This window comes from Sebastes fasciatus, chromosome 15 (genome assembly GCF_043250625.1).
Source record: "Sebastes fasciatus isolate fSebFas1 chromosome 15, fSebFas1.pri, whole genome shotgun sequence".
Taxonomy (NCBI): domain Eukaryota; kingdom Metazoa; phylum Chordata; class Actinopteri; order Perciformes; family Sebastidae; genus Sebastes; species Sebastes fasciatus.
Window position 1 is genome coordinate 26,248,493 of NC_133809.1, and position 25,089 is coordinate 26,273,581.

The window sequence follows — 25,089 nt, forward strand, 5'->3', positions numbered from 1 at the left end:
CCTAAGCTTCGCAGGTCTTTGGACCGCGGTGGAAATGCAGACAACGGTGGGCTGAAGGAACCTTTCATTTCCTTGAAAAGTAGTTACAGGGACTAAAAGTCCTGAGAAATTTTGGTGGAAACCCAGCTTAATAGTTAAGGTTAGACATTGACCTCTAAGGTTAGGAGGATAGGTCGTCTGGCAGCGAGGTTTCGCAAATTGTGGGGTACCATTTACACACGACCAGGCCACAGCCGGAAAGAACAGCGCCATTCATAAATTCACAAGAAGCGACAATGAGCCCATTCCGCACAAAATTTACTTGGGTAGCAGAAGTATCAGAAGTGTTTCCAAACTCTATTTTTTGGTTTTGCAAGAGAAAAAAACAGTTGATTGGTCCCAAAGGAGTCAAGTCTTTACCTACGGACTGCAAATTCACTGCTCAGTAGAAACTGTATTATTTAAGATTTAATCTTCGGAGCAAGCTTGGACAATAGATGCAATATAAACGTATCACCCATTAATTGATTCTGCCACACCATTTATGCTGTATTACCTACAGTATCCCTGTAGTATACCTGGTTACATTGGGGCCTTTGTGCATAGTGTTGCAGATCAACGAGCAGAACCACTTTACAATATTGGATTTTTTTAGATCAATGGAATGAAGTACCTTTGTTAAGTATTTAATTTAGTAGATTAGCCAAAAACAATGTTCTCTTCTTGTTTCTCAAATGACTTCTCAGAAAGTATACCATCTCACAATATAGATCAATACCACAATGAATTTACAGAAACCATGCTCGAGAATTGTATCCTCAACATCCACTGCATGTGAACACTTTTAAATATGTATGACCTCAACAAACTTCCCTTTAGCTATTGCTATGCCTATAACGGGCAGATTAAAAAAAAGCAGCATCCTGTGTGGCCTCAGTATAATGATCCCTTAGAGTATTATTATTCAGGAAGGACTCTCACCTCCCTCCCATCAGACACGGCAAGCCATTTTGAAAACCCATTTATTCACCTATTCGAGCAAAGTTCACATTTTCCTTTTTCTCAGTTGCCCCTGTGACTAATGGGTTCAAGGCAGTGGACATCGGGGCATGCCCAGAAATTAAACGCACAAAAAAGAAAGACAGTTAAAACAAAAGAGGGCTGCAACAAATCCGGAAACAAATAAAAAAAAACAAAAAAAACAGCGAGACTTTACAGGAGTTCATTTAATCCCAAGCATTTCTGGGGGGGATAGCTGTAGAGGGAAGAGCTCATACAAACACTTCACTGTACATACAGATTTACATTGTGTTGGGGACATGATGCATTGTGTTGCGTGGCGAGCCCACCTCTGGATCGAGCAGTATTCTGTACAACAAAAGAGCCCCTGCGTCCCAAACTCCACACCTGCACTGTGGTTGCATCTGTGAGCTCCGCTGAACCAGGCGTGTTCCAGATAGCCTGCAGAGTTGTCTTTAGAATTAACAGAAGGAGTGCCGTCTCATCTACTGGTTAAGCTGCTCATACGATATACTCTAATAATACTATATTATTACATAATAACATAAAAATTTGGAATGCACGTTGCAGTGTAGGCAAACTGGAACACCGCCGAATTATCTTTTCAGTCATTTTCAAAGCAAAACTCGTCAGGTTGTGGAGCTGGGATGCCGACTGAACTGACAACAGAAGGGGGAAGTTGCATTCAATTAGATTTTTTGCAGAATGTTTTTTGCCCTACTCCCCGAAATGCTTCATCTGTTCCTCAGATGGGGAGAAAACGGGGAGCGTGACATCACCACCCTTGTGGCTGAACTGTGTTGTGGTGGGGGGGCGGGTGGGGCGGGGGGGGGTAGGGCCAAGCTGCCCACATTTCAACACCATGTGTCCCTTGATTTTGTAAAACCATACTTTTGTTCTGATAATAAAATCATAAGCATGAAAATAAAATGAAAGTATATATAACTCTTTCAGGTCCATTTTTATGTATGATTGGCATTTGCTCCTCGTTCCTTTCTCTCACTCCTCCTCGCTCTCGTTTCCGTGATCCATGTCTTCCTCTCCGTTTGCTTTGGAATCTGTTTTGCGGTCTGGATCGTCCTCTTCCTCGTCTGCTTGTTCCTCCTTGTCTTCTTCCATCACCTCCTCCTCCTCCCAGTTCTGAGAACGACCAAAACAAAACCAACATCTTATATTAGTACTCATCTCAGAAATGGACAGCCTAATAAGCAGGGATGGGTACCAAAACCTGGTATTAACGGGCACTGGTGCTAAATTATTAGAGAGATTGATAAGCTCCAGTTCGTTTATCGTTACTTTTTAACGTTTTGGTGTAATTTATTATCACGCTGCAGCGCGCATCTCCTCACACACACACACAAGCACACACATGGAGCAAAGTCAGCAAATAGCAGAGCAGAGAGGCGACGGTGGAGACAGTGAAGTGAACCAGGTGAAGTGAAGATAACTGACAACTATGCTCATTACTGTTACTCAATACAACAATTAGCCTAGTTAAATATATTTAAAATATATGTATAGCTAATATGAACACTTCAATATTTGTTTATTTATCTCAAGTCAAAGAACCGAACCGATAAGGAGTATCGAAAAGAGTAGAAGTATCAATAAAATCCTAAAGATGCCAACTTCTACTAATAAAAAATGTCTGCAGTTTGTCAACATGCACTAATTTACAGTGGAAACATTACTGCTTGGCCAGTTCTTCCAGCTGTTTGCAGCATTACTTTCGTTAACTTCTTTGAGCAGACACTTGTGGGATCTGTCCAACTGGCCGGTCTCTCATAACTTACATCAGAGTCCTCATCATCGGGAAGTCCTTCGTCACCAGAGGCCTCGTCTTCGTCAGATGATTCTGTAAAAAGGGCACACAAAAGAAAACAAATCCATCAGTGAAATACTGCAAAACTGTTTCCACTCCCATCATTGCCAGTGCAAACCCCCTCCCACACGAGGAAAACGCTGAGGAAAGAAGAGAAAGCGAAAAAGCCTTTTAATGCTTTTGGTTGTGTATAAATATCATGCCACAGACAGCAGATATTTGCATTTCAATACCAGAGCGGGGCCATTTGGTTGTGACAACAATACCGACTGTGCGGTGCATGAGGGAGGAAAGTCAATATGATTTGCCGAGGCTATCTGCCCCATTAGGTCAGCCAGGCGTCGTCTGCTGCAAACAGTCACCAGTGAAACAGTCACCAGTGGACTTTGATAGAGATGTTACTAAATATTATACTGTTGTATGTAATGAGTGCAAATATGCTTATGAGCTGTAGATCAGGAAAATTAGACAACGGTAATTATAGACTGTCTATAAAGATGGACGACATGACAGCTCCACAAAACTGAAGCCAAAACATATTGATTGCCCCCCTGGTGGCTGGCTGCAGTTTAGCTCATAAATCTGCCCCCCCCCCCATGTTAGCGGATAGGACATGGGCCAAACTAAAAAGTACTCAAATACATTTTTCCCCAAAGATGGTATCTAAAATTGTAGGTAGTTCTTATCATGCTGATTTACGTTCTAGTGTTCATTTTCCCTGATATGTTTGGTTTTAATTAGTTATTTGATGCCATAAAAGGTAGGGGTGAGAGGTCATGATTGACAGCTGTGGTCGCTAACGAGCTGTGGCGAGAGTCTATTACCTTTATTGTGACACGTACCCATCAATTCAATGAGTGACATCATTTGGAGTCAGGGGGTGGGGGTGGTTGTTTTCTACAACAACATGTACAGTGTTCTATCTGGACCTATTATCTGAATCACCCCTGGCTAGAGGCCTAAATCTAATCCTGTATTCTGACATTTCTGCAGCTACTCTAATTGTACCAGCTCCTGCTACAGAATGGTTAATTGGTGCATAATTAATGTTAACTATAGAGCCAACAAACAGTTCAATAAGAGAGAAACTATTGTTTGCAACTGAAACGTCAATAATCACACCCATTCTAACTAGGGGTGTGTCTATTTTTAATCTAAATCGGAAATCGATCGAAATTAGCTTCCGATCTCGATCATTGAAAACAAAAGCAGGATCGTGCATACGGCTGGGGCATTTTACACAGCATGAATTAGCCTAGCGGCGAGCTAATTTTAGTCATTTAGTTAATTTCCTTACTCATCATAGCTCTCCTACTCTTGGTTTAACATTAAGTCACTGCATTTCCAGGCCAGGGCTCTAAACTTACTTTTCAGTTAGTCCTCCCGGAACTGTCTCGAAATGAATGTGGACCGTCACAAATTTAAAATTTGTTTTTCTACATTATCATTAGTTAATAATTCAAAGTGACTTTTAACATAAATCGAACATCAAAAAGTGATTTGTTTTTTGTTCATACATTTTTAATTTATCCAACACTTAATTTTATTTTAAAAAGTAATTTTATTGTTTAGTTTTATTTATAATTTGCATGTTTGTTTTGATGTTAACAACGCAGCCAAATTAAATTAAATTATTTTCTATGTGTAAAAAAGAATTGCATTTGGTCAAAAAACAAGATTTCGCATATGGGCCCCAAAAAAGCTAGAACCGGCCCTGCTAGCTAAAAGTCTTAAAGTTGGAGGAGTTGCAGGACGAGATGCTCCTGTCATGGGGAGAGGAGCAGCATGTTGCCACGGACAAAATGCGATGGAGAGATCTCATTGCTGTCTTATTACCCAAAGGGGATGAAGAGGAGTAAGTAAATAAGTGGTTAACATTAGTAACAGGATTTTAGCTGTTGCAGAGTTTTGACTCCTCGTAGTTAACGTAACGTTATCATCGGCTCACTCACTGAGAATCCAAACGTTGGCCGCCGACTCGTTAGCGAGCGTTAACTGTAATGTCACCATTATGATCAAACAGTCTAACGTTAGATAACTGGTAACGTTCATACTAGAAAGCTTACCTCATTGACTTAGGAATCATTTTTAGTCGCTGCGGCTGTCGTGAGGTCAGCGCCCGGTGGTACAGTAGTGCTGTATGTGTGTGTACGTGCGGTACAAATCGGGCATTGACGGTGTGTGTGTGTTTATGTTGTCAAGGAGGTTAAATAATAAAGGTGCGCTACACAAAACGTGCAGTCATTTTCATCGCTGTTCATTCTAATGTAACGGGTATTTTTCTTTCAACTCTCGTCTCAAAATTCATTTTCATCCTCCCCGATCATATTTTTTCCGGTCTTGGGACGTCCTTAAGCTCGAAGCCCTGCACTCGACGAAATAACACCACGGTTGAATTTCAGCCTACATGCACGTTTCTTTTTCAGCTCATATTGGTAGCAGCTGATATTGGTAGTGAGAGCAACAAGCTAGCGGGGCAGCCGAGTGCTGTCTCTCAGCGCACTCTGACTCTACTCTCGGGATCAGAGTGAGAGGAGAGAGAGGGGGAATAAAAGAGGATAGAAACAAGTGCGACAGTAAATGGCAACAAAATCACACTCTAATGCACTGCAGAAGGATTTTTGTTGTGTTTTTGTAATGTAATTATATACTGAGGTGGGTCACACAGATGCTGATAATGAAAAGATGCAGCTTTTTATATTGTAGACTGATGTAGTCGAATTTTTGAAACACTTTTCTAAACAAAATGGGAGTTCAGTTCTCTTTTTAAAGAAGATTTTGAAAGCGTAAATGACAGCTGTAAGAGCATAAAAACAAGAACCTGTTCATCTTTACGAATCAAGACTCCATAGTCTAACAATGACATGTTTAAATTGAATTGTGATCTTGAATCGAAAACACCCCTAATTCTAACTGTAGATTCTGTCCACACAGCCTATGCTTCACTAACAAGTCTGACACAACTCAGCTTCCTGTCAAGACTCCCAGGTTGGACCCATAATAAGCCCGGTGCACAGCAGCATCCTCACAGGACTGCAACAACCTCCTGTTCATCAGCTCCCCCTTTATGAACTTTTCCGGTTTTTAAATGAACCTTCACATCCTGGACCGCTGACGGGGGTATTGGGGACTCAAAGCGCAGCTTAATTATTTCATGAAAGCCAATTTTCTGCGTGGTTCAATAAAGCGTCTTATACAGTACGGTAATGAGAAATGAGAGCGAACAGAGCGGGGCATTGTTGTTCCGCTCAAAGGGGAGGATCTGAACGCTGCCGGTCAGGTTGCCAGGCAACAGGAGTCATGTTTGCGTGCGGTGCATCGCCAAGAGTGGCTGCGTGATGGGCAACATTGGCTTTATAAATCTGAACTGACTCGACGCGTGAGGAGTCCTGAATGACTTGAGGGTGAATTGACGAGATAATGAATGCCAGTCAGACATAATCAGAAAACGGTAGTCTGGCAGAGCAGCGGGCAATCAGTGTGACCTGTTGCACGGCAGCAGGGGTTTAAGGAGTCACTCCAGTCAATCACGCATCTCAAATGTACAACTGATGAGTTACGGACCGAAATAAGATGATCATTTTTGTTTCAGTCAGCTGCCACTCACACTGCTCACCAGACTGAATCATCACTGGGACTGAGAGGTGGACCATGGTTGTGATTCTACATGAGATTTGAAGGGGCTAAAAATAATTGTGATGCCACCAAGGGAGAAGGTTTTAAAGAACAGCTGGGAGACAGATTAGTTCAAACTGAATACAAAGAGAGACACAACAAGAACACTTACCTTCTTCATACACCAGCTTAGCTGTGTGGTCAACATCTGTAACTGTGTTGTTGCTGTCACTTGTCGCCACCTAGTGGTAAAAGAGAAGATGGGTATAATGAGATCCAATGAAGGATTTGTGCAGATCATGATAGTACAGTATATTTTTTTGGGATGTCAATCGATTCAAATATTTATTCGCGATTAATCACATAATTGTCCATAGTTAATGCGATAAATCACATTTTTTATTTTATAAAAAGGCAGATTTGTCAAGTATTTAATACTCTTATCAACCTGGGAGTGGGCAAATGTGCTTGCATATATGTATTATTTGAAATCAATTAACACAAAAACCCTCACAGGTACTGCATTTAGCATGAAAAATATGCTCAAATCATAACATGGATAGCACAACAGCAGCCCAACAGGCAACAACAGCTGTCAGTGTGTCAGTGTGCTGACTTGACTATGACTTGCCCCCAAACTGCATGTGATTATCATAAAGTGGGCATGTCTGTAAAGGGGAGACTCGTGGGTACCCATAGAACCCATTTTCATTCACATATCTTGAGGTCAGAGAGCAAGGGACCACTTTGAAAATGACCATGCCAGTTTTTCCGCGCCAAAATTAACCCCAAGTTTGGAGCGTTATCTAGCCTCCTTTGTGACAAGCTAGTATGACATGGTTGGTACCAAGTAGGGATGTTAATAATTAACCGTTTACCTCCGATAAGTGAAATCTTGCAGTTGCCGTTAGGAGCACTGTAAGACACAGGATCATGATTTTTTTCAGGTTACCCGTTTCATGTAGTACTGTCACGACATAGCGACCGTTTTATAAAAATAACTTTTTTTTTAATCATATTTGCTTCAATCTGGCCTACTTCAGCTTTAACGGTTAATAATCGGTTAACGAGGGTCGGTTATCGGTTTTAAAAAAAATTCTAAATTAGCATCCCTATGACCAATGGATTCCTTAAGTTGTCTAGTGTCATATGATACCAGTATCTTCACTCAAACTTTAAAACTGAGCCCGCTACGACCTAAAAATCGCAAGCTGCATTTAAACACATTTGGGTTAAATTCGCTTTCACTTTGACAGCCCTAATTCTTTTCAGATTTTATCCACAAGTCACTTTTTAATTAAATGCATCTTCACATAAAAAAGGGAATGTGATACAACACGGAGCCAGTTTTACTAAAGGACATCACCTTGAGATCTCCCGTGGTTGAATGTTGCTCTCGTACTATTTAAATGCTCGGCAGCAAGATAAAAACCAGTCTGCCTACGTGTTTGTTCATCAGTCCTCAAAGCCCACAGGCTCTCTTCAGTCCTGCTGTTGCACACATGAGCCAATTAGGGGTTCTACGTTTTCATGACTCCATTGGATTAGGTGTGTAAGAACTGAGGTGATGTGCATTCTTTGTGAATGAAGGATGAATAAAAGATCCAGTGAAGTCACATTCCTGCCGGAGATGCCTCCAACGCCGACTTCACTGGTACGAGTGGCAATTTCCAAGATTTGTTGTCAGCCTCACATTCACGACGCGCTGTAGTTTATTATGCAGCGAGTTGAGGATTCTGATATTGCACTGGGACAATATACATCGGCGCCTGAATTCATTGTGTGGAGGATGTAAAGCACGCAGCCAATCTGACCCTACAAGGAGGCATGTCTGTTCACGAGCAGAACCCGCCCGCCGTGTACCTTCCTCCGCAAGGACGGAGGCTGTCAACTTTGCATTTTGGGTCCTTGTCCTTGTAAAATCTGCAGATGCGTCTTTGTCTGAATTTATTGTGATGCTGATGTCAGGGACGTAGCTAAAAACCCGTTTGGAAGAATCTGTCCGCTTCTATAAACGGACCGCTCCATCCGAGACAACGGGGAAATAACTTTCTCCACAAGGTCACGAGTACTGGCTTTGCATTTTTGGAACAGACTGTTGTCCTTGTGGGACAGATGTGCCTGAGGACTGGGGTGGAAAGCACAAGTCTAAGCTCAAGGTTATAAATAAACAGCAGTAGTCTGACAAATGTATTGGGTTTTTCAAAGTTGATTTAAAATAAACTTTGTGCAGCTAGTCAAGAGAGAAGTTGTGTAAACTGTGATGTTTGTTAGTCATATATAACCCCTGTGGATTTCCCCCTCAGAGCAAGCGGTATTTATTATCGTACTTTAATGGATCTATAGACATATGCAAACACTAAATTAACTGCTCAGCATTTTAAGACAAATTTCTGGCGGAGGCAGAATTGTACATAACTACTCACTGCACACACGTTACAGCTGGGCGATAATCAAATTCCACCGCTTCCCAGGGCTCTCTGCGCTCTCTTTCTGTGGGGAGGGACGGGGACGGGGACGGGGACGGGGACGGGGACGGGGACGGGAACGGGAACGGGGGCCCTGCTCCCGGCACAACTGTCAACCGGGGCGGACTGACCAAGTGCGTGGTCTGCAACGATGTCGGCAACCCACCCAACCCGTCTTGAAACACTGACCCCCGTCTCGTTTACCATGCTTCGTTGGTGTGACTATCTTTCCATGTCATCACTATTCACATCTAAACAACCAATGTGTTTATGATTAAATTGTTTACAAGAGCACAAAGTTCTTTATAGTGCTAGCCTCTTAAAAGGGACAGTGTGTAGGATTTGGTAGCATCTAGTGGTGGGGTTGAAGAGTACAACCGAGTAACCCTCTGATCACTCCTCCCTTTCCAAGACTGCGGTAACGTGAGCCGCCGTGGTGCCACGGTTTTGCACTCTGCTGCTCACGTTACCGCAGTTTCACAAGATTGTCGGAGAACTACGGTGGCCTTCAGGTAACGTAAAAACGTTAAAGATTCTCTCTCAGTGTTTGGTTTGTCCGTTTTGGGCTACTGTAGAAACTTGGTGGAGCAACATGACAGACTACATGAAGAGGACCCGCTCCCTATGTAGATATGAAGGGCTCAACAACAATTCTTAGTTTAAGGTGATTATACACTAAAGAAAAGTTATTAATATGATATTCCATTTCTGATAATAGATCCCCGAAATGCTACACATTGGCCCTTTAATTTTACCCCCAAATGGCACCACAATGATGCATTTAACTTTAAAACGTAGGCTAAAAATTGTTCTTTCTAAATGGATGTTGGTTCCAAAGTCAATGAGTAACCGTGTTAAATAATCATGATCTCAACGTTGACCAAAATATTCTTGATTATGATTTTTGCCATAATCGAGCAGCCCTAACTCAAATGCAAGAATCCTCTCTGCCCACAGGTGATGTTTGGGAACTCAGTCAAGTTTCCAACAATGAGCTGGGAGGACATTTTGCACTTTTGCAGGGCGCTATTGGGCACCACATCATCATCAAGTAGGAGAATCTAAGCTATCGCTACCACCCGATTCATACCTATAACATCAGAGTCCATTCATAAAAACACTTAAGATACTGTGCTCATTTGTGTACATGGTTGACACCTACCTGTGTCATCAGGAGATAGAGTTTCCCGTGCAGCTTCGTTAGCTTGTGGAACATCTTCACTCTGCTCTCAATCATGTGATAAAGCACTCCCAGCTGGGAAACCAGGTCTGGCAGCTGTTGGGATACACAGATGGATTAGTTGGAGGTAAAAACATTTCAGCAGCAGAAAACACACAAACAAGACGGCACTCGACGATGAGCAGACTTCTGTCAAGGTCTCACATTCTCCATTACTTAATGCTTTCCTATAATGTATACATAAGGCTAGCCAGCAGACTTGAACTCACATTTATAAAGTGTAGAAAGTTGAAGAAAACAGTTCATAGAAAGGGTAAGGTTTTCTCTTGTTAAGATCAACCTGAACAGCAAATGTTCCGTCTGTATGACCTCACAGGTCAGGGGATATGTCAGCTGAAAATCAAAACGTTGGCCGACTGACAGTGATATGGTAAAGGTCACACAGGGTTTCCTCATCTTTCCAGCATCAATGTGCATAATAAATGGGTATTCAGCTGCTGGTTATGGAGATATTTTGGTTGGAGTCGACACACACAGGCAATCGCATAATCTCTGCTGTGTGGTGGGAGGTAATGGCTGCAGATCTAACAGATTAAACATGAATGTCTACAAGGGGAAGGGTGCTGTGCGTTTGTTTGTATGCTTGTTATTTAAACTGCTGTGTGCTGTGCTTAGGGGAATCACATTATGCACTGTGTAGACCGTGGAGAGTCTTAAGTGTGCCGTCTGAACAGAAGACATTATGGTACAAGTCAAACAAGCAGATGCAAACTGGAGTCTGGTGGCTTCGTATGGGCACAATGTGATGATGGTAACTCACCGATGCCAGGTATGATGTGTGGTGCATGAGCACGGCCTTGAGCCACCGTACCATTAAAACCGCCCTGTGGGAAGGAACAAAATGAATATGCCGTCAGGTGGGAGTCAGAACTTCATGATTGTAAATGATCAACATGTTTTTATAATGGAAAGTAAAAATCAGCAACACAAACATCACCGTCTGCATTAGTGACTTATTTCTAATCAGTATACATCAGACCGGTAATACGTCATCCAGAGTACTCTCGCATGACAACCCCCGCTTTTAGGAGAAAACAATCCCGTGTCCCTCATAGACGGTAACAGAGTAAACAGAAGAAGTTGAAACATGTCTCCAAACTTCTACTTTGAACAAACCGGTAATAGTAATAACGCTACGCTGAAGAGTTGCTGTGTAGTTGGTTGCACCAACAATAAATCTAAAAACGCTGATCTCGGATTTGTTTCCCTGCCATGACCTAAAAAAGATATAATAGAGGGCCTCTAGGGCTCCAAGCTATAGACCAGACCAGCATGGCGTCATCTCCGAGGCTGCGCTCCCGTTTGGGGGAAAGAAACTCGCCATCACAGGAGAGAAAATGGCGAAAAGCTGTTGTGTAGCGGGTTGAGTGAGGCTTTGATTTGAGGCACATACGATATGTGCCTCAAATCAAAGCAGAATATTCACTGTCAGTGTGGCAAATGATGCTGGTGACAGTAACTAGCATGGCTAGCTAACGGGAGCTACGGTGGGAGGCTGCTGCAGTAATTAATTAACATTATAGCAGCATCAGACTGTCGTCTCAGCCTATAGATCAAACAGTTGGCTATTAACATGTTGGTTATAACATCTTGATTTCGGACAACATTTAGCCTAACATGATTCTATCAAATATGTATACAAGTCTGGTTAAGCAATATCCTGCCACTGTGTGGGACGGGAGGAGACTGAAGGGACATGGCGGCGTTCAACCTTAAATTTATTAAGGTATCGCGATCACTCAGGTTCAGGCAAGATCGCAAAATAACTATTAGACGCGTGTAAAACAAACATTTGTATAACAAACGTTTGTATAACAAGAGATGAATGCATACGAATTTGTCAAAATGATAAATTAAACGCGTCAAATTGCGTTGAAGTCTACGGGATCTTCGATTTTTCTATCCCCCAAAAGGTGGCGCGGCTCTGACTCTTTGCGAAGTACCCGTATGTGTCGGTCTGATGTATAGACACTGTCAACTGAAGCCACTTGAATGCTTACAGTTGATCTGTAAAGCTTGGACTTACATGAAAGGATGCCCTTGGAGCCTCTTTGTGATCTACAGGAGAGGAGATAAAGGGCTGATTTAAAAACTGCAGTGAACCATTAAAACAGAGTTAACTTCACTGAGGAATAAATATGCAGTGGTTTGTACAGTAGAGAGACTCACCTCTTCCACCAAAGGTAAAACAGCAGGGAGGGGTAACCGAGCAACCGTTTTCTTTATCACCATGTCTTTACGGGTCTGAAAAACTTTCTGTGGGAGAGAAAGGGAGGGGAAAAAAACTAAGATATTAAGATTTGACTAATATAAAGGAGAGGCTCATGTTTTGTGTCACCCAGGACATTCAGGTCAACCTGCTTAATTGTAAAAGCTTTTACAAGTTTGAGCTTACGGAAGCAGAAACATCCAGACTTGGTGTGACAGATGTTTTAGGGATTTGGGTTTAAAATGTTCACACCCAAATGAATTAAACTTTTGGCTGGTAGTACATGTCCTTTTAACCTTCTGAATGGAAAATGAGCAGAAATCTGTGGGCAAACCAAATGGAGGAAATTCACTTCTCCATTTATCAAACTTGAATGTTTCCTTTCAGAGCTCAGACTGTGGGAAGAACACTTACATTTAGGATGTTGGCGTCGTTGCTCTCCAGGCCCTGCACCAGCAGCACTGCAAAATTGTCTGTCTGTAAAGAGGCCGTCCCTTTAGGAGTCCCCTTCCCGCCGGAGACTGTAGACAGATCGATTTCACCTAGTCGCTCCGCTATCGACATCTACAGAAGGACAGAGAGGTTTTAGGTCAAACAGGAATTGGCTGATATCAGTTCACACACTAAATGTACCCATCTTAGCCAGCTTTAACACAATATCACACAGATTTATCACGAAAACGAGTCTGAAGGCATGCAAAGCACTATGTTTAACATGTTCTCACAGTTTGTATTCAGTGTAGCCAGAATGTGAAAATGATTTCAGAGAAGATTTTCTCCAGTACATTAAACTGTTTCTTATCCTTTGATAAGCACTGGCGCTGTCAATCGATTCAAATATTTAATCACGATAAATTGCACATTTTTTATCTGTTCAAAATGTACCTTAAAGGGAGATTTGTTGAGTAGTTAATACTCTTATCAACATGGGAGTGGACCAATATGCTCGTTTTATGTAAATGTGTGTATATATTTATTATTGGAAATCAATTAACACACTACAATGGCAGATATTGTCCAGAAACCCTCACAGGTACTGCATTTAGCAAAAGAAATATGCTCAAATCATAACATGAAAAACTCAAGCCCAACAGGCAACAGATGTCAGTGTGTCAGTGTGCTGACTTAACTATGACTTGTTTGTAGCGTTATTTAGCCTCCTTCACGACAAGCTAGTATGACAATCATCATCACTAATGGATTTCTTAGGTTTTCTAGTTTCATATAACATCAGTATCTTCACTCTAGCTTTAAAACTGAGCCCGCTACAACCTAAAAATCACAAGTTGTGTTAATGTGTTAAAGAAATTAGTGGCGTTAAAATGAATTTGCGTTAACGTGTTATTATCGGGTCAAATTTGACAACCCTACTAAATATATAAAAACTAAACCTTTCTGAAAAACTAACTAAAACTAAAATAAAATCGAAAAGTCAAAAAATAATTTACAATTCAAAACTATTATAACCTCGGTGACTAATCCCCTGCACCAACTCTGAAATGCAAACAAGTTGTTTGGAGTCTGAGCCAAAAAGCCATCAGAGACGCAGTGAACCCACCTCTTTGGTGTCTGTGTCTTTTTTCCTCTTCTCTGACCCCTGTGGGGTTCCCTTGACGGGGGCTTGGTGACCAGGAAGCCCTGGGACCAACACTCTGCTCTTGGCGTTCACAATTGGGGTTTTCACCTGGAACACAGAAACAAAACCTCAGCTTTTCATCCTCAGTCACAGTTATAGTTTAATGGATTGGCAAGTAAGACCATATAAAGGGTGTGTGGAGAACATGCCCAGGCTACGTCAGTCTTCTTGACTCATATTAAAAGACAGGAAAACTTGATTGTTACCTTGGAAACGGTGGTCTCCATGGAGAGGGACAAGCTGGTCTGAACATCCCGGGTCAAACAGACGTGTCGCTCTGCTGTGTTGATCTCCTGAACAGATAAGAGGAGGGAGCATGGCAGGTCAATCAACAGCTTGGCGAATGCAGGTTTTTAAAGGCTGACAATAGCAACTTAACATTTCTCTGAAGCTACCAAAGCTGATTAACATCTTACGTCTGGTTTTCAAAATAAGGTGTTAAAGGGATATTTATATACAACATACATGTATGGAAATAAGATTGAGTGGATTATATTCACCAGAAGTATAAAACATTGTGTTTCCACTAATACATGAGGGAAATGTCTTTATTCTTTGATTTTTGGGTTGTTGTAAAATAATGTAATAAATAATTCCTGACAATGACTGATATATTTGACTTCAGGACATCTCTGACTACATACATCCTGAAAATCAATTTTTACTGTATTAATATAGAGATTTTCCAAAGTAAAAGTCCCTAGAAGTGTATGATTCAACTCTTTCTCATGGTCTAGTGTTAAAAAAAATGCAATAAATGTAATATCGAATCGCAGCACTTAAAAATCGCAATACATATTGATCCGGCACCCAAGTATCAGGATGGTATCGAATCGGGAGATAAGCTGTCGTCCCAGCCCTAATTATTATCCAACATGTGGAATACAAGTCACAGCCATATGTTTCTGACTTCCAGGAAAATGTAGTAAGATCTTTCGTCCGGTTGCTTATACAGCACAAGAACACACAACTCTTCTATAAAGGAGATATGGAGAAGAAGTGAAGCGAAACAAAACATGGCTGTCCAAGCCCATCTTCATCGTGGTCTAATTCTAGTAGTGAAACGCGTGCATTTCCGCAGCCTCCTGTGTACTTACCACTTTCTCCATCACAGGCTGTAGGTGGTTGCCGTAGGCCATCATCACCGTCCGCGTATCAGCTCCGAGGGCGGCGGCCAGCAGTGGGATCGGCACCGGGGAGTCCTTTGTGTCTGACATTTGCACCGTAGATGAGGGGGACAACGGCTTCTTACAGGGCCTGAGGGGACAGATGTTTAGACAGGACATGAGCAAGGCTAGTATACAACCAGCGTTTACGTTAGCCGGCATATGCCGACTTTTTGCCGCCGTCACGTGTAGTTGTCTGGCAGATTAAATGATCAAATAAATAAATAAATTCAGTTGTAGCATATTAAATGGCCTAATATTGTAAGAAATGTCGTTAAGAAAACTTAATTATTAACTAAATATAAAAATTATACAAAAGTTTAAACGCCTCCACTCCGCTGTGCTTCTAATCCAAAACATGTTGTCGTATTCAGCAAATATCTCCTCACGGTCCGCTGGCTGTCCATTCACATGTGTGAAAAAAGCCGGTCTTCCTACACAGCCAGCTGACTGTAAATGTGAAATAAACAAAGTGGCTCGGACCAAGCCACTATAATTATGATATAAATAATGATTACATCTATGTTTCTTCAATAAAATTTTGACTTTTGGACAATTACAAAGATGCGGCGCCACGCTGGCTGTGAGTGTGTACGTGTTTGAGAGACACAGAGAGGAGAAGAGAAGGTGAACTGCACGCAATGTTTCGGTAAGTTATTATTAATAATTTTAATGTTAACGTTCCGAGTGAATCTTCAAACTATTGGGTAGGCTACAACCCTTGGAATTGGACGAAGGTGGAAAACGAACTGACTGGTCAATTATTTTATTTATTCCGACTACTTCATATAATTTATTTTTAAGTTATGTCAAATGTAGGTTATTTTATCCATCCATCCATCTGCAACCGCTTATCCCGTTAGGGGTCGCGGGGGGGGGGCTGGAGCCGATCCCAGCCAACATTGGGCGAAGGCGGGGTACACCCTGGACAGGTCGCCAGTCCATCACAGGGCTGACACATAGAGACAGACAACCATTCACACTCACATTCACACCTACGGGCAATTTAGAGTCAACAATTAACCTAACCTGCATGTCTTTGGACTGTGGGAGGAAACCGGAGTACCCGGAGAAAACCCACGCTAACACGGGGAGAACATGCAAACTCCACACAGAAGGGCCCCAAGCCAGATTTGAACCTGCAACCCTCTAGCTGTGAGGCGCCGGTGCTAACCACTGCACCACCGTGCAGAAAGTAAAAGTATAGCATAAACCCTGTATACAACATCGTATAAAATGGGTTAGATGAGATTCATTATTCAACACAACGTTAGAATCACTGCAGAGAAGAGAAGTGATCAGTGTCTCAATCTGTTAGCAGTGCAATGTCCTCTAACAGCCTCTAGGGGGCAAACACACCAAATGTGAAAATGACTTTCAGCCTCCATGGAGGTGCTCTGCATCTAAAAGTTTTAACTATTCAGAGTAGAGCTGTAACAGAAGAGCAACCCACTCTTTCAGTTTGAGATGCTGGCTTTGTTTGAATCAAACGTTATGGACGGAGAAACAGCGAGAGGAATACATAATGTCTCTTAAACATAAAAAAGTAATTGCTTTTTCCAAGTGCTCAAATGTTAGTTACCTAACACTGCCATTTGTTGCCTAGTACAGTATGCAGTGTTTTAAGGGCTTACCCATTTAAAAAGTGCTCAAAGAGATGCAGCTGTCCGTCCTTACACACCACTGCCAGCCTCACCGCCTGTGGGAAACAGATAACACGCAAACATTCACACAAGGTAAATAGGTTACATTAAACAGGCAATATGTCTGTGTAGCTCCATAATTACACCACAGGGAGGAACACTTTAGGAAAGCTTGAAGCAAGTGCTTAAATCCCACGCTCTCTCCAAATACATATAATCGTTAACACTCCTAGTATACATTAAGACGTCTGTAATGTGAAGACATTTTGTCAACTCTGACCTCTTCCTTGGTGGTGGACGCGACGAGGTCGATGTGTCGCGGCTCGTCCGTCAGTGTGAAGGACACGACTGAATTTTTGTCCTTCCCATCTTGTCGTACTTGCCTGCAGTGAGACGACTTTGTGTCAGTTCAAATGAGCATGGCAATCAAAGCCAGACAAACAGCAGTAGATTTTGAATGATGTCACCAACAACAGGGAACGGGCACTCACCAAACACTGAGCAGTCGTTCGTGTGCAGCACCAGACAGGAAATAGAGACCGTTGCTGTCGGGAGGTCGCGTGGTGGCAAAGCGAAGGGTCGTCACAGCCGTGGAGTGGCCTGTGAACTTCTGCAGAGGGAACGATGACAAAGAGCAGGACATTTGAATCAATTCTGCTGAAAACATCAGTTTGACTGGTTTATAAGCCTCATCGTTTCTCTCCAACTAAACTGGGATCTAGAGATGCACTGATTGCAATTTTCTGACCTTCCTATTCCGATTTTCTAAGACATTTAATGGACAGCAAAGCTCCACACTAACTTTTTTAACCACCATCCCGCAACCGTGCCAAAAATTATTTTGACCGTCCCGAAGTCAATGTAAATCGTCAAATTCTAAATGTTATCCATTTACTTTGTTATTGTCATCTAAAAACACTGGAGCTGCAACAATTAGTTGATTAATTGTTTCGTCGATCGACAGAAAAATAATCTGCAACTATTTCAAAAGATTCAGCGATTAATCTAGAAAATAATCTGCAGAGTAATAGATAATGAAATAACCGTTAGCTGTAGACCTAAAAAACACACAATTCAAATCATTAGGAAATAAATGATTGTATTCTTATTAAACTATTTGATTTTTTAAAAAAAATCTTGGCATTGCTAGTTTTAATTATGTATTATAAGCCGCTTAGGGCTTAGTGTTAGGGAAGTTAAACAGGTCATAATTCCCTCTATAATATCTATTTTATATTTAACCCTGTGCGGTCAGCAGACAAGCTGGTCACTGTGATGACTCTGAGCAGCATCATGGGAATTAATTACAATATAACAAGTGTCTGATTAAATTAGTTGTTTCAAATATTTTAAGGTTGTTCTTCTACGGCTTATTTTGCACTTGCAACACTGAAGAACTTCCACGTCGACGACATGCGTGTGTGTATGACGTTAATGTCCGTGCCACTATAAATATGATCGCCAAAAATATCGGAAATATAAGACTCATCGGCCGGTCATCTCTACTGGAATCAGATATTTGCACTTAATAGCGTATATTCTGTAGTGTGTCTTCTAGCATATAACATTAAAACCCACAATAGTTGATCCAGAGGCCTGTACCACGAAGCAAGTTCAACATACCCAGGGTATCTTCTCGCTTAAAACTAACCCTAACAACTGCGATCCCGCTAAGCGGTCCTACGACGGTGGTTATCAACTCGGCAAATCAACCGAGGGTTTGTCAATCTGGCTACGAGCGCGCTCACATAAAAGGCGCGGTGTTTGCAGCATGTGACCAATCACAAACATGGACAAGTCTACTGACAGCAGAGCGGCAGATTTTACAAAGGAAGAGCAAACTATCATATTAGACAAATATTAAGAAGTTAAACACATAATACAGACTAATGTTGAAGCTGCCAAATGCAGTAAGGACAGCTGACAAAAGAAAAAATTATGATGTGTGAATGCGGAAATTAACTTATAAATTTAACGGAATATTCAAAAGTCAGATATAGTCGTCTAGATGGGGCAGTGATATAATAAAAAGCTTTCAAAGTAGAAAAGATGAATATATTACAGTAGTGTACATTATACCCTTTGAAAATTATGTGGCGTGTATGACTATTTCAGCCTTCTTTCAGCTGCGTCTCACTGTTAAACGGACTTGAGAGCGATTAAAAAATATATATATAATTCAAAAAGGTAAGCACATACATCCAGCTGTCCTTCCTGCATTTGTCAGTTAAAACTGTGTTGCTTTTAGCCGGGATTGGGATTTTAACTTCTTCGTATTTGTGTAATATCATTCGATCTGCGCATCGAGCTCTGATTGGTCAGTAGGCGGTGCTTTTATACGAGTAAATCTTTTATCTGGAACATAACCTGCTCCGGAGCCATGGTAGCTTATACTGATCTAACCCGGTAAGAAGTGAACCACAGTCGTAGGATAGAAAACTCAGGAGTTAAACCTGAAGTTACCTCGCTAACCCCAAATCCTGCTTCATAGTAAAGGCCTCTGGGGTAATAAATCAACAGATATGAAACTAAATAAGATGTGTAAACGTGACACTCACCCTGTAAACCTCCTTGGTGTCCAAGTCCCACATCTTGATGATCTGACCGGCTGAGAGCAGCAGTTTGCCATCGGGGCTCACACACAGACTGGTCACTGCTGCACGGTCCGCCTTCCACTTACTGGGGGAAACAAAGAAAAGACACAATGACTACTGGGTGTTTGTGCATTTTGAGGAAGGTTTATCTTCTAACTGCATTTTTATGGGATTACATTTGTTTCCCTGTCGACATCACAAGCACCAAGCTTTGTTCTCCGTTGTCAGATCTAAGTAGCACTTTCTCTACCGAGTCTTTCATTCCAGCGTTTCGCTTTGGTGTATGTATGTGAAGAGCCTGAAACTTTACGGCTACATTCAACAGCATTACATTTACTATTGCACTCCATCTGATAGCAGTAAAGAAATGTACAAAACGCTCTCACCACTCTCCAAACCATTTTGTGGGTGCACGAATGGGCTTTAGTGAGGATTCATGGTGACATTACGGCTCGTGATTGTATCCGCTGACTGTGCTGCTACTAAATCACTGGAGGAATACGGTGTTTATGATGAAATACTAAATGCATGATGGTAGAGCCTTCAATGTTATGGCTTGTTGGTGTATTTAAGTGTCGGGTCCCGACGTCGGCGGTAGAGCTGCCGTTAGGTCGCATCCACATTCTGATCTTTCAAACTATCCGTGTCTTTTCTAGGAGAAGTTGAGACCAATAGCAACTGCTTTGGTAAGGAAATATCATGGGCTGTTTAATGGTTATAACAGTTCCATTGTTCAGAGAGGTGCTCTTAAAACACACCATTCTTTTTGAGCAAAGTACAGGTGATTGTTTGACAGTATACAAGAAGCTGAAAGTTTACAGCAATGCGTATGAAAACAGATGCAGCAGCAGTAAAAAAAAAGTTGGTAGTTAATCAAAGTCGAGACGTCCTTTGGTTTTGTTTTAATCAAACCAGATAATCAATAACTTATGGCACTCCATTCAGCAGAACTGACTGTGTCCCACAGCCAGTCTGTTATTTCCTTGGAAGGATTTGCACCCACTGGCCCTTGTTATCACAATGCAAACCCTCTACTGAAGCTATCTGTGGTAAATTTAGCTAGCGTTCTTGAGGCCCAGACAAACCAACCGACATCAAAGAACCAGCGGCGATAAAGGCCGACCGTTGCGTCGCCTCACGTCGCCGTTGTCTCGGCCAAAAAGCTGCACTCGAACACACCGCAAAGACTACAGTCAACGGCCAACTACCCCGTACATCCTGCACCTGCGTGAGATGAAATAACTCACCACACCAACAGCGGTAGTCTGTATTTGTTATTCAAAAAGGGAAACCAAAGACGGCGGATATACAAGCCGCTGTTATGATACTTTCCCCATTTCATCTGGCACTGTACTACAGACTGCAGCTCTCTCTGGATGTGATATGTTCCTTTTTTTTTAACATATTAGATATCTAAGGCTACATTCACACTGCAAGCCTTGATGCTGAATTCGGATTTAGGCCACTGAAGTCCGCATTTACAGCTTTGTTTATAAGTTGATGTGCAGTGGAAGCCAGCGAATTCATGATGCAGATACTAATGAGGCCGAGGGCTGGGTGAAAAAAATCTAATATCACAATAATTTTGACCAAATGCCTCGATAACGCAACGATGTTGTAGGGTTGACTATTGGTGCTTTCACAAAATATTTACACAGAGATTTTCGATAAATCATCAGTAATGTGGATATAATGACTAAGTGGGTGAAGGCAAATAATAGTGCAGCTAGAACAGTCTGGTAAGTTCAGAAAATTAAATCACTTTATTGAAATGTTGCCTTTAAAACCGCTACAACACTTACGCCATATTACAATATCCAAAATGTAAGACGATATCTAGTCTCATATCACGATATTGATATTATACCGATATATAGCTCAGCCCCAACGAGGACGAGGAGAAAGAGTACAGTCGGTTATTCACCTCCAAGGAATTTGCCTCGGTGTTGGTGCAGACAAACATATTAAAGCTTCAGTAGGCAACATTTTTTGGCATCATTGGGCAAAAATTCCATAATAACCTCTCAGCATATTATAATTAAAGAGTTCTGAGAGAAAACTAGACTTCTGCACCTCCTCGTGGCTCTGTTTTCAGGCTCTAGGAAATCTAGCCCGTGAAGAGAGACTTTGACCAATCACAGGTCATTTCAGAGAGAGAGCGTTGCTATTGGCTGTGCTCCGGCCATGTGAGCGGTGCATGGCTTTCCCTCTCTCAACATGGCTTTCTCATTTTACAGCTAAACAGTACACTACAAGATGTTTCTGAAAACATTTGAGGTGATAAATAGGCATTACAGTAACAGAATATTGATTCATATTTGATCAGCGCTGCCTAGTTTGACCATTCGGTAGGAGTTTGTGAGTGATTGACAGCCGGCTCTCATAGACGGAGGCTGGACGGCAGACTCCAGCTCGGCTCTGATTGGTTGTTTTCCTCCGATATGTGAAATATTGCAGGTGCCTTTAGGAGCACCGGAGGACACATGTTTGTTTTTTCCAGGTTACCTCTTTCATGTACTGCTGTCAGGATATAGCGACCGTTTCACAAAAATATTTTCTTTTCAATTATATTTTCTCCAATCTTGCCTACTTCAGCTTAAAGAGGAAATAAAAACACAGGCAAAGTGCTGCAAAAGCCAAGAACATAAATTTTGAATATAAAAATTACAATAACAATATGGAAAAAAGATACTATAAAAATGACTATGACAACTGTGGAGTAAAGGCTGCTACTTCTGTACGGAGGTGTGTGTGGATGGCAGAATCGGAGCCTGGAGTGGTGGGATCGTGATGTGAATGGAGTGACTCCCACCAGCACAGAATAAAGTGTAATAAAGTAGATACTGACCTTCGCGCCTTGCCTGTCTGCAGGTCCCACTCTATGATGTTTGTGTCATCTGAGCCACTGTATAATAAACTGTCTTCAGGGTGCCACTCGACACAATTCACTCCTCCACTATGGCCTCCATCCTGGCAGACAGAAAATGATAAGTTAGCAGTGGGAAACAAATTATCCTATTATTCAAAACTGAACACTAATACAAATTAGGGCTGTCAAAGTTAACGCAAATTCGTTTTAACACCACTAATTTCCTTAACGCAGTACGATTTTTATGTTGTAGCGGGGTCAATTTTAAAGCTAGACTGAAGATACTGGTATCGTATGAAACTAGAAAACCTGAAGAATCCATTGGTACAATGTCATACTAGCATGTCGCCAAGGAGGCTAAATAACGCTCCAAAATTATACAAAATCTGGCATGGCCATTTTCAAAGCAGTCCCTTGACCTCTGACCTCAAGATATGTGAATGTAAATGGGTTCTATGGGTACCCACGAGTCTCCCCTTTACAGACATGCCCACTTTATGATAATCACATGTCGTTTGGGACAAGTCATAGTCAAGTCAGCACACTGAGACAGCTATGTGATTAATTTGCGATTAACTATGAAAAAAATGTGATTAATCACAATTAAATATTTGAAATCGGTCGACAGCCCTAATACAAATTCATAAAAACATTCAAATTAATTTCCAGGTTACAGATTCTCCACATGCAAAGATATCGTCATGAACTGTATGAAGTAACCTTTCCCAGGCGGAAAGAAAAATAGGACAAACAAATTAGGATGTAGTATACAAACGAGGATGAAAGTGTCAGACTCACCAGGGTACAGTGCAGTGCTCCCTTTGCTGTACTGTAGATGAGCACACTGCCCGCTGCTGTGCCCATCGCCAACAGGTCTGCCTTCTCCTCCACCTGACCTGGCTCCGATTTCCTCTTCTTCCTCTGAGGCCCCTCCTGAAAACACAGCACATAATATGTAATGTAATCCTACTTAAAACACCACAAATAATGATACAAGTATGGTGTAATACACATGGAGGCTATGTCTTTACTTGTCTTAAAATCTCAGTTTATTACACCACTGACCAGTTTAACAATCTATACCAGCACTGTGACAGCTGATAAAAACAAATGACTGAATACTAGTAATTGACATTTGAAAAATGTGCTTGGCTCAGCAACCTATTACTAAGTAGTGGACACACCTGGACACAATGAACACATTCCTTACACTATTAAAAACCATAATCACGATTCAATATTTAAACATCTGTCATAAAACTACTAAACTAAACTTTACTTGGGTTTACAAATTGCCAATAGCCAGCATTAACACTGAGGAAAGGCAAGGCAGCTTTATTTGTAGAGCACATTTCAGCAATAGGGCAATTCAAAGTGCCTTACATTACATTAAGACATAATTAAAACAGTTATAAAAACATTAAAAAGATTAGAAAATAAAAACAAAAGCTAGGATAGAAGCTAAAATAGAATATAACACAAGAGTAAAAGCTCTAGTGCAGTATTAGATAATGATCTGGTTTAATAAAAGGCAGCAGCAAACAGGAAAGTTTGAAGCTTTGATTTAAAAGAACTCAGAGTTGCAGTTTTCTGGGAGCTTGTTCCAAATATTTGGTGCATAAAAACTGAGGTGAAACTTTTTTCTAACCTCACCTCCCAGAAAGTGTCATGGTGGCACACGCTCCTGAAGCTTTTGCTGGGTTAACTTTAATAACGACTTTATTTACAGAACTAACCGTCTTTATAGAGTGAGAAACAAATGATCGGGTTAATGTGGTTAACTCCAAGTATTCTTTAGAATTAGATCACCCTGAAACAGCAGATTAAAACACTGTCCCATGTTTCCTACACTAGACTACCATGTGGGACTAACATGTGCGCAGCTGGTGAAAGCTAGCTAGCTGCTAACGTGGCTAGTTAACTCTGTGTCGGACACATGAAAGCCTCCCGCAGTTAACACGTAGCTGAAAGCTTTCTGTAGCATCTCCTTTAAGAATAGTGACACTTTTTCTGCATTTATTGTGCTCACTTCTATAGGAAACTGAAGCTATAGCTTACTAGGGCCTGGCTTCGAGCAGCCTCACGTACCTTGACTGTCCGGCATGGTCCCCAGGCTATGCAGACACAAGTTGCACTCAAATGGGCTGAAGGCACGAACTCTTGGTGAAGTGTTTTACTATCTGTGTTCCAGATACGCAGTCTGCCGTCCTGGGCACACAGCGCTAGGTATTGTCGTGATTTTGGTGAGAAAACGCAAGGTAGCTGCAGCAGCGAAGAGCTGCCACCGTCGGCCGCCATTTCTGAGACCGCTGCTGCGTCTGTATGCGTGGTTTACACAGAACCAACCACGTGTGGACGTCTGAGGGACATGCGCAGTAGCAGTATCAGGAGGAGTGATGTGTCGGTCGCGAACGAGCCGGTTCAAAGAGCCGGCTCTTTTAAATTGTGATGTTACGTGCTGTGCCGAGGCTTAGGAGCGTGTGTCGAGTAATCCAGAAAGTTCTCCGCGATGCGCGCATCAAGGCTTGTATCGTTTTAGACCAATTACGTCATTGATGACGTCCGAAGCCTCGCTGCATACCGCTCACTGGTTCATGAAGTGGTTCAGATCTTCACTGGTTAAACCAATGACACTTTCCAGAAGTGACACAGAACACTAATATTACTCCTCCTGCCATTATTATATTATATTACACTACACTACTATACAATTACAGTTTATTATACATGTATGTTATATACTCATAATATACTTACAAGAAAATAGAAAATATATTATATATTATATAGATATAAATGGTGTACATGGTAATAGATTTACAGTATAT

At 41.6% G+C, this 25,089-nt stretch overlaps 1 protein-coding gene across 1 annotated transcript; it reads right to left on the reverse strand.

Moving 5' to 3' along the window:
- Window positions 1–1,190: 1,190 nt before the first annotated feature.
- wdr43 (WD repeat domain 43) lies at window positions 1,191–24,635 on the reverse strand. Its single transcript, XM_074661353.1, has 18 exons — window positions 24,350–24,635; window positions 23,060–23,194; window positions 22,241–22,362; window positions 19,357–19,477; window positions 17,290–17,408; window positions 17,079–17,181; window positions 16,790–16,854; window positions 15,087–15,246; window positions 14,196–14,282; window positions 13,912–14,037; window positions 12,768–12,917; window positions 12,314–12,400; window positions 12,171–12,202; window positions 10,905–10,968; window positions 10,067–10,180; window positions 6,609–6,678; window positions 2,793–2,854; window positions 1,191–2,139 (listed from the first exon to the last, which is right to left on the reverse strand). The coding sequence occupies exons 1-18, from the start codon at window positions 24,557–24,559 to the stop codon at window positions 1,999–2,001; spliced, it is 1,968 nt and encodes a 655-aa protein (XP_074517454.1). The 5' UTR covers window positions 24,560–24,635; the 3' UTR covers window positions 1,191–1,998.
- Window positions 24,636–25,089: the final 454 nt, after the last annotated feature.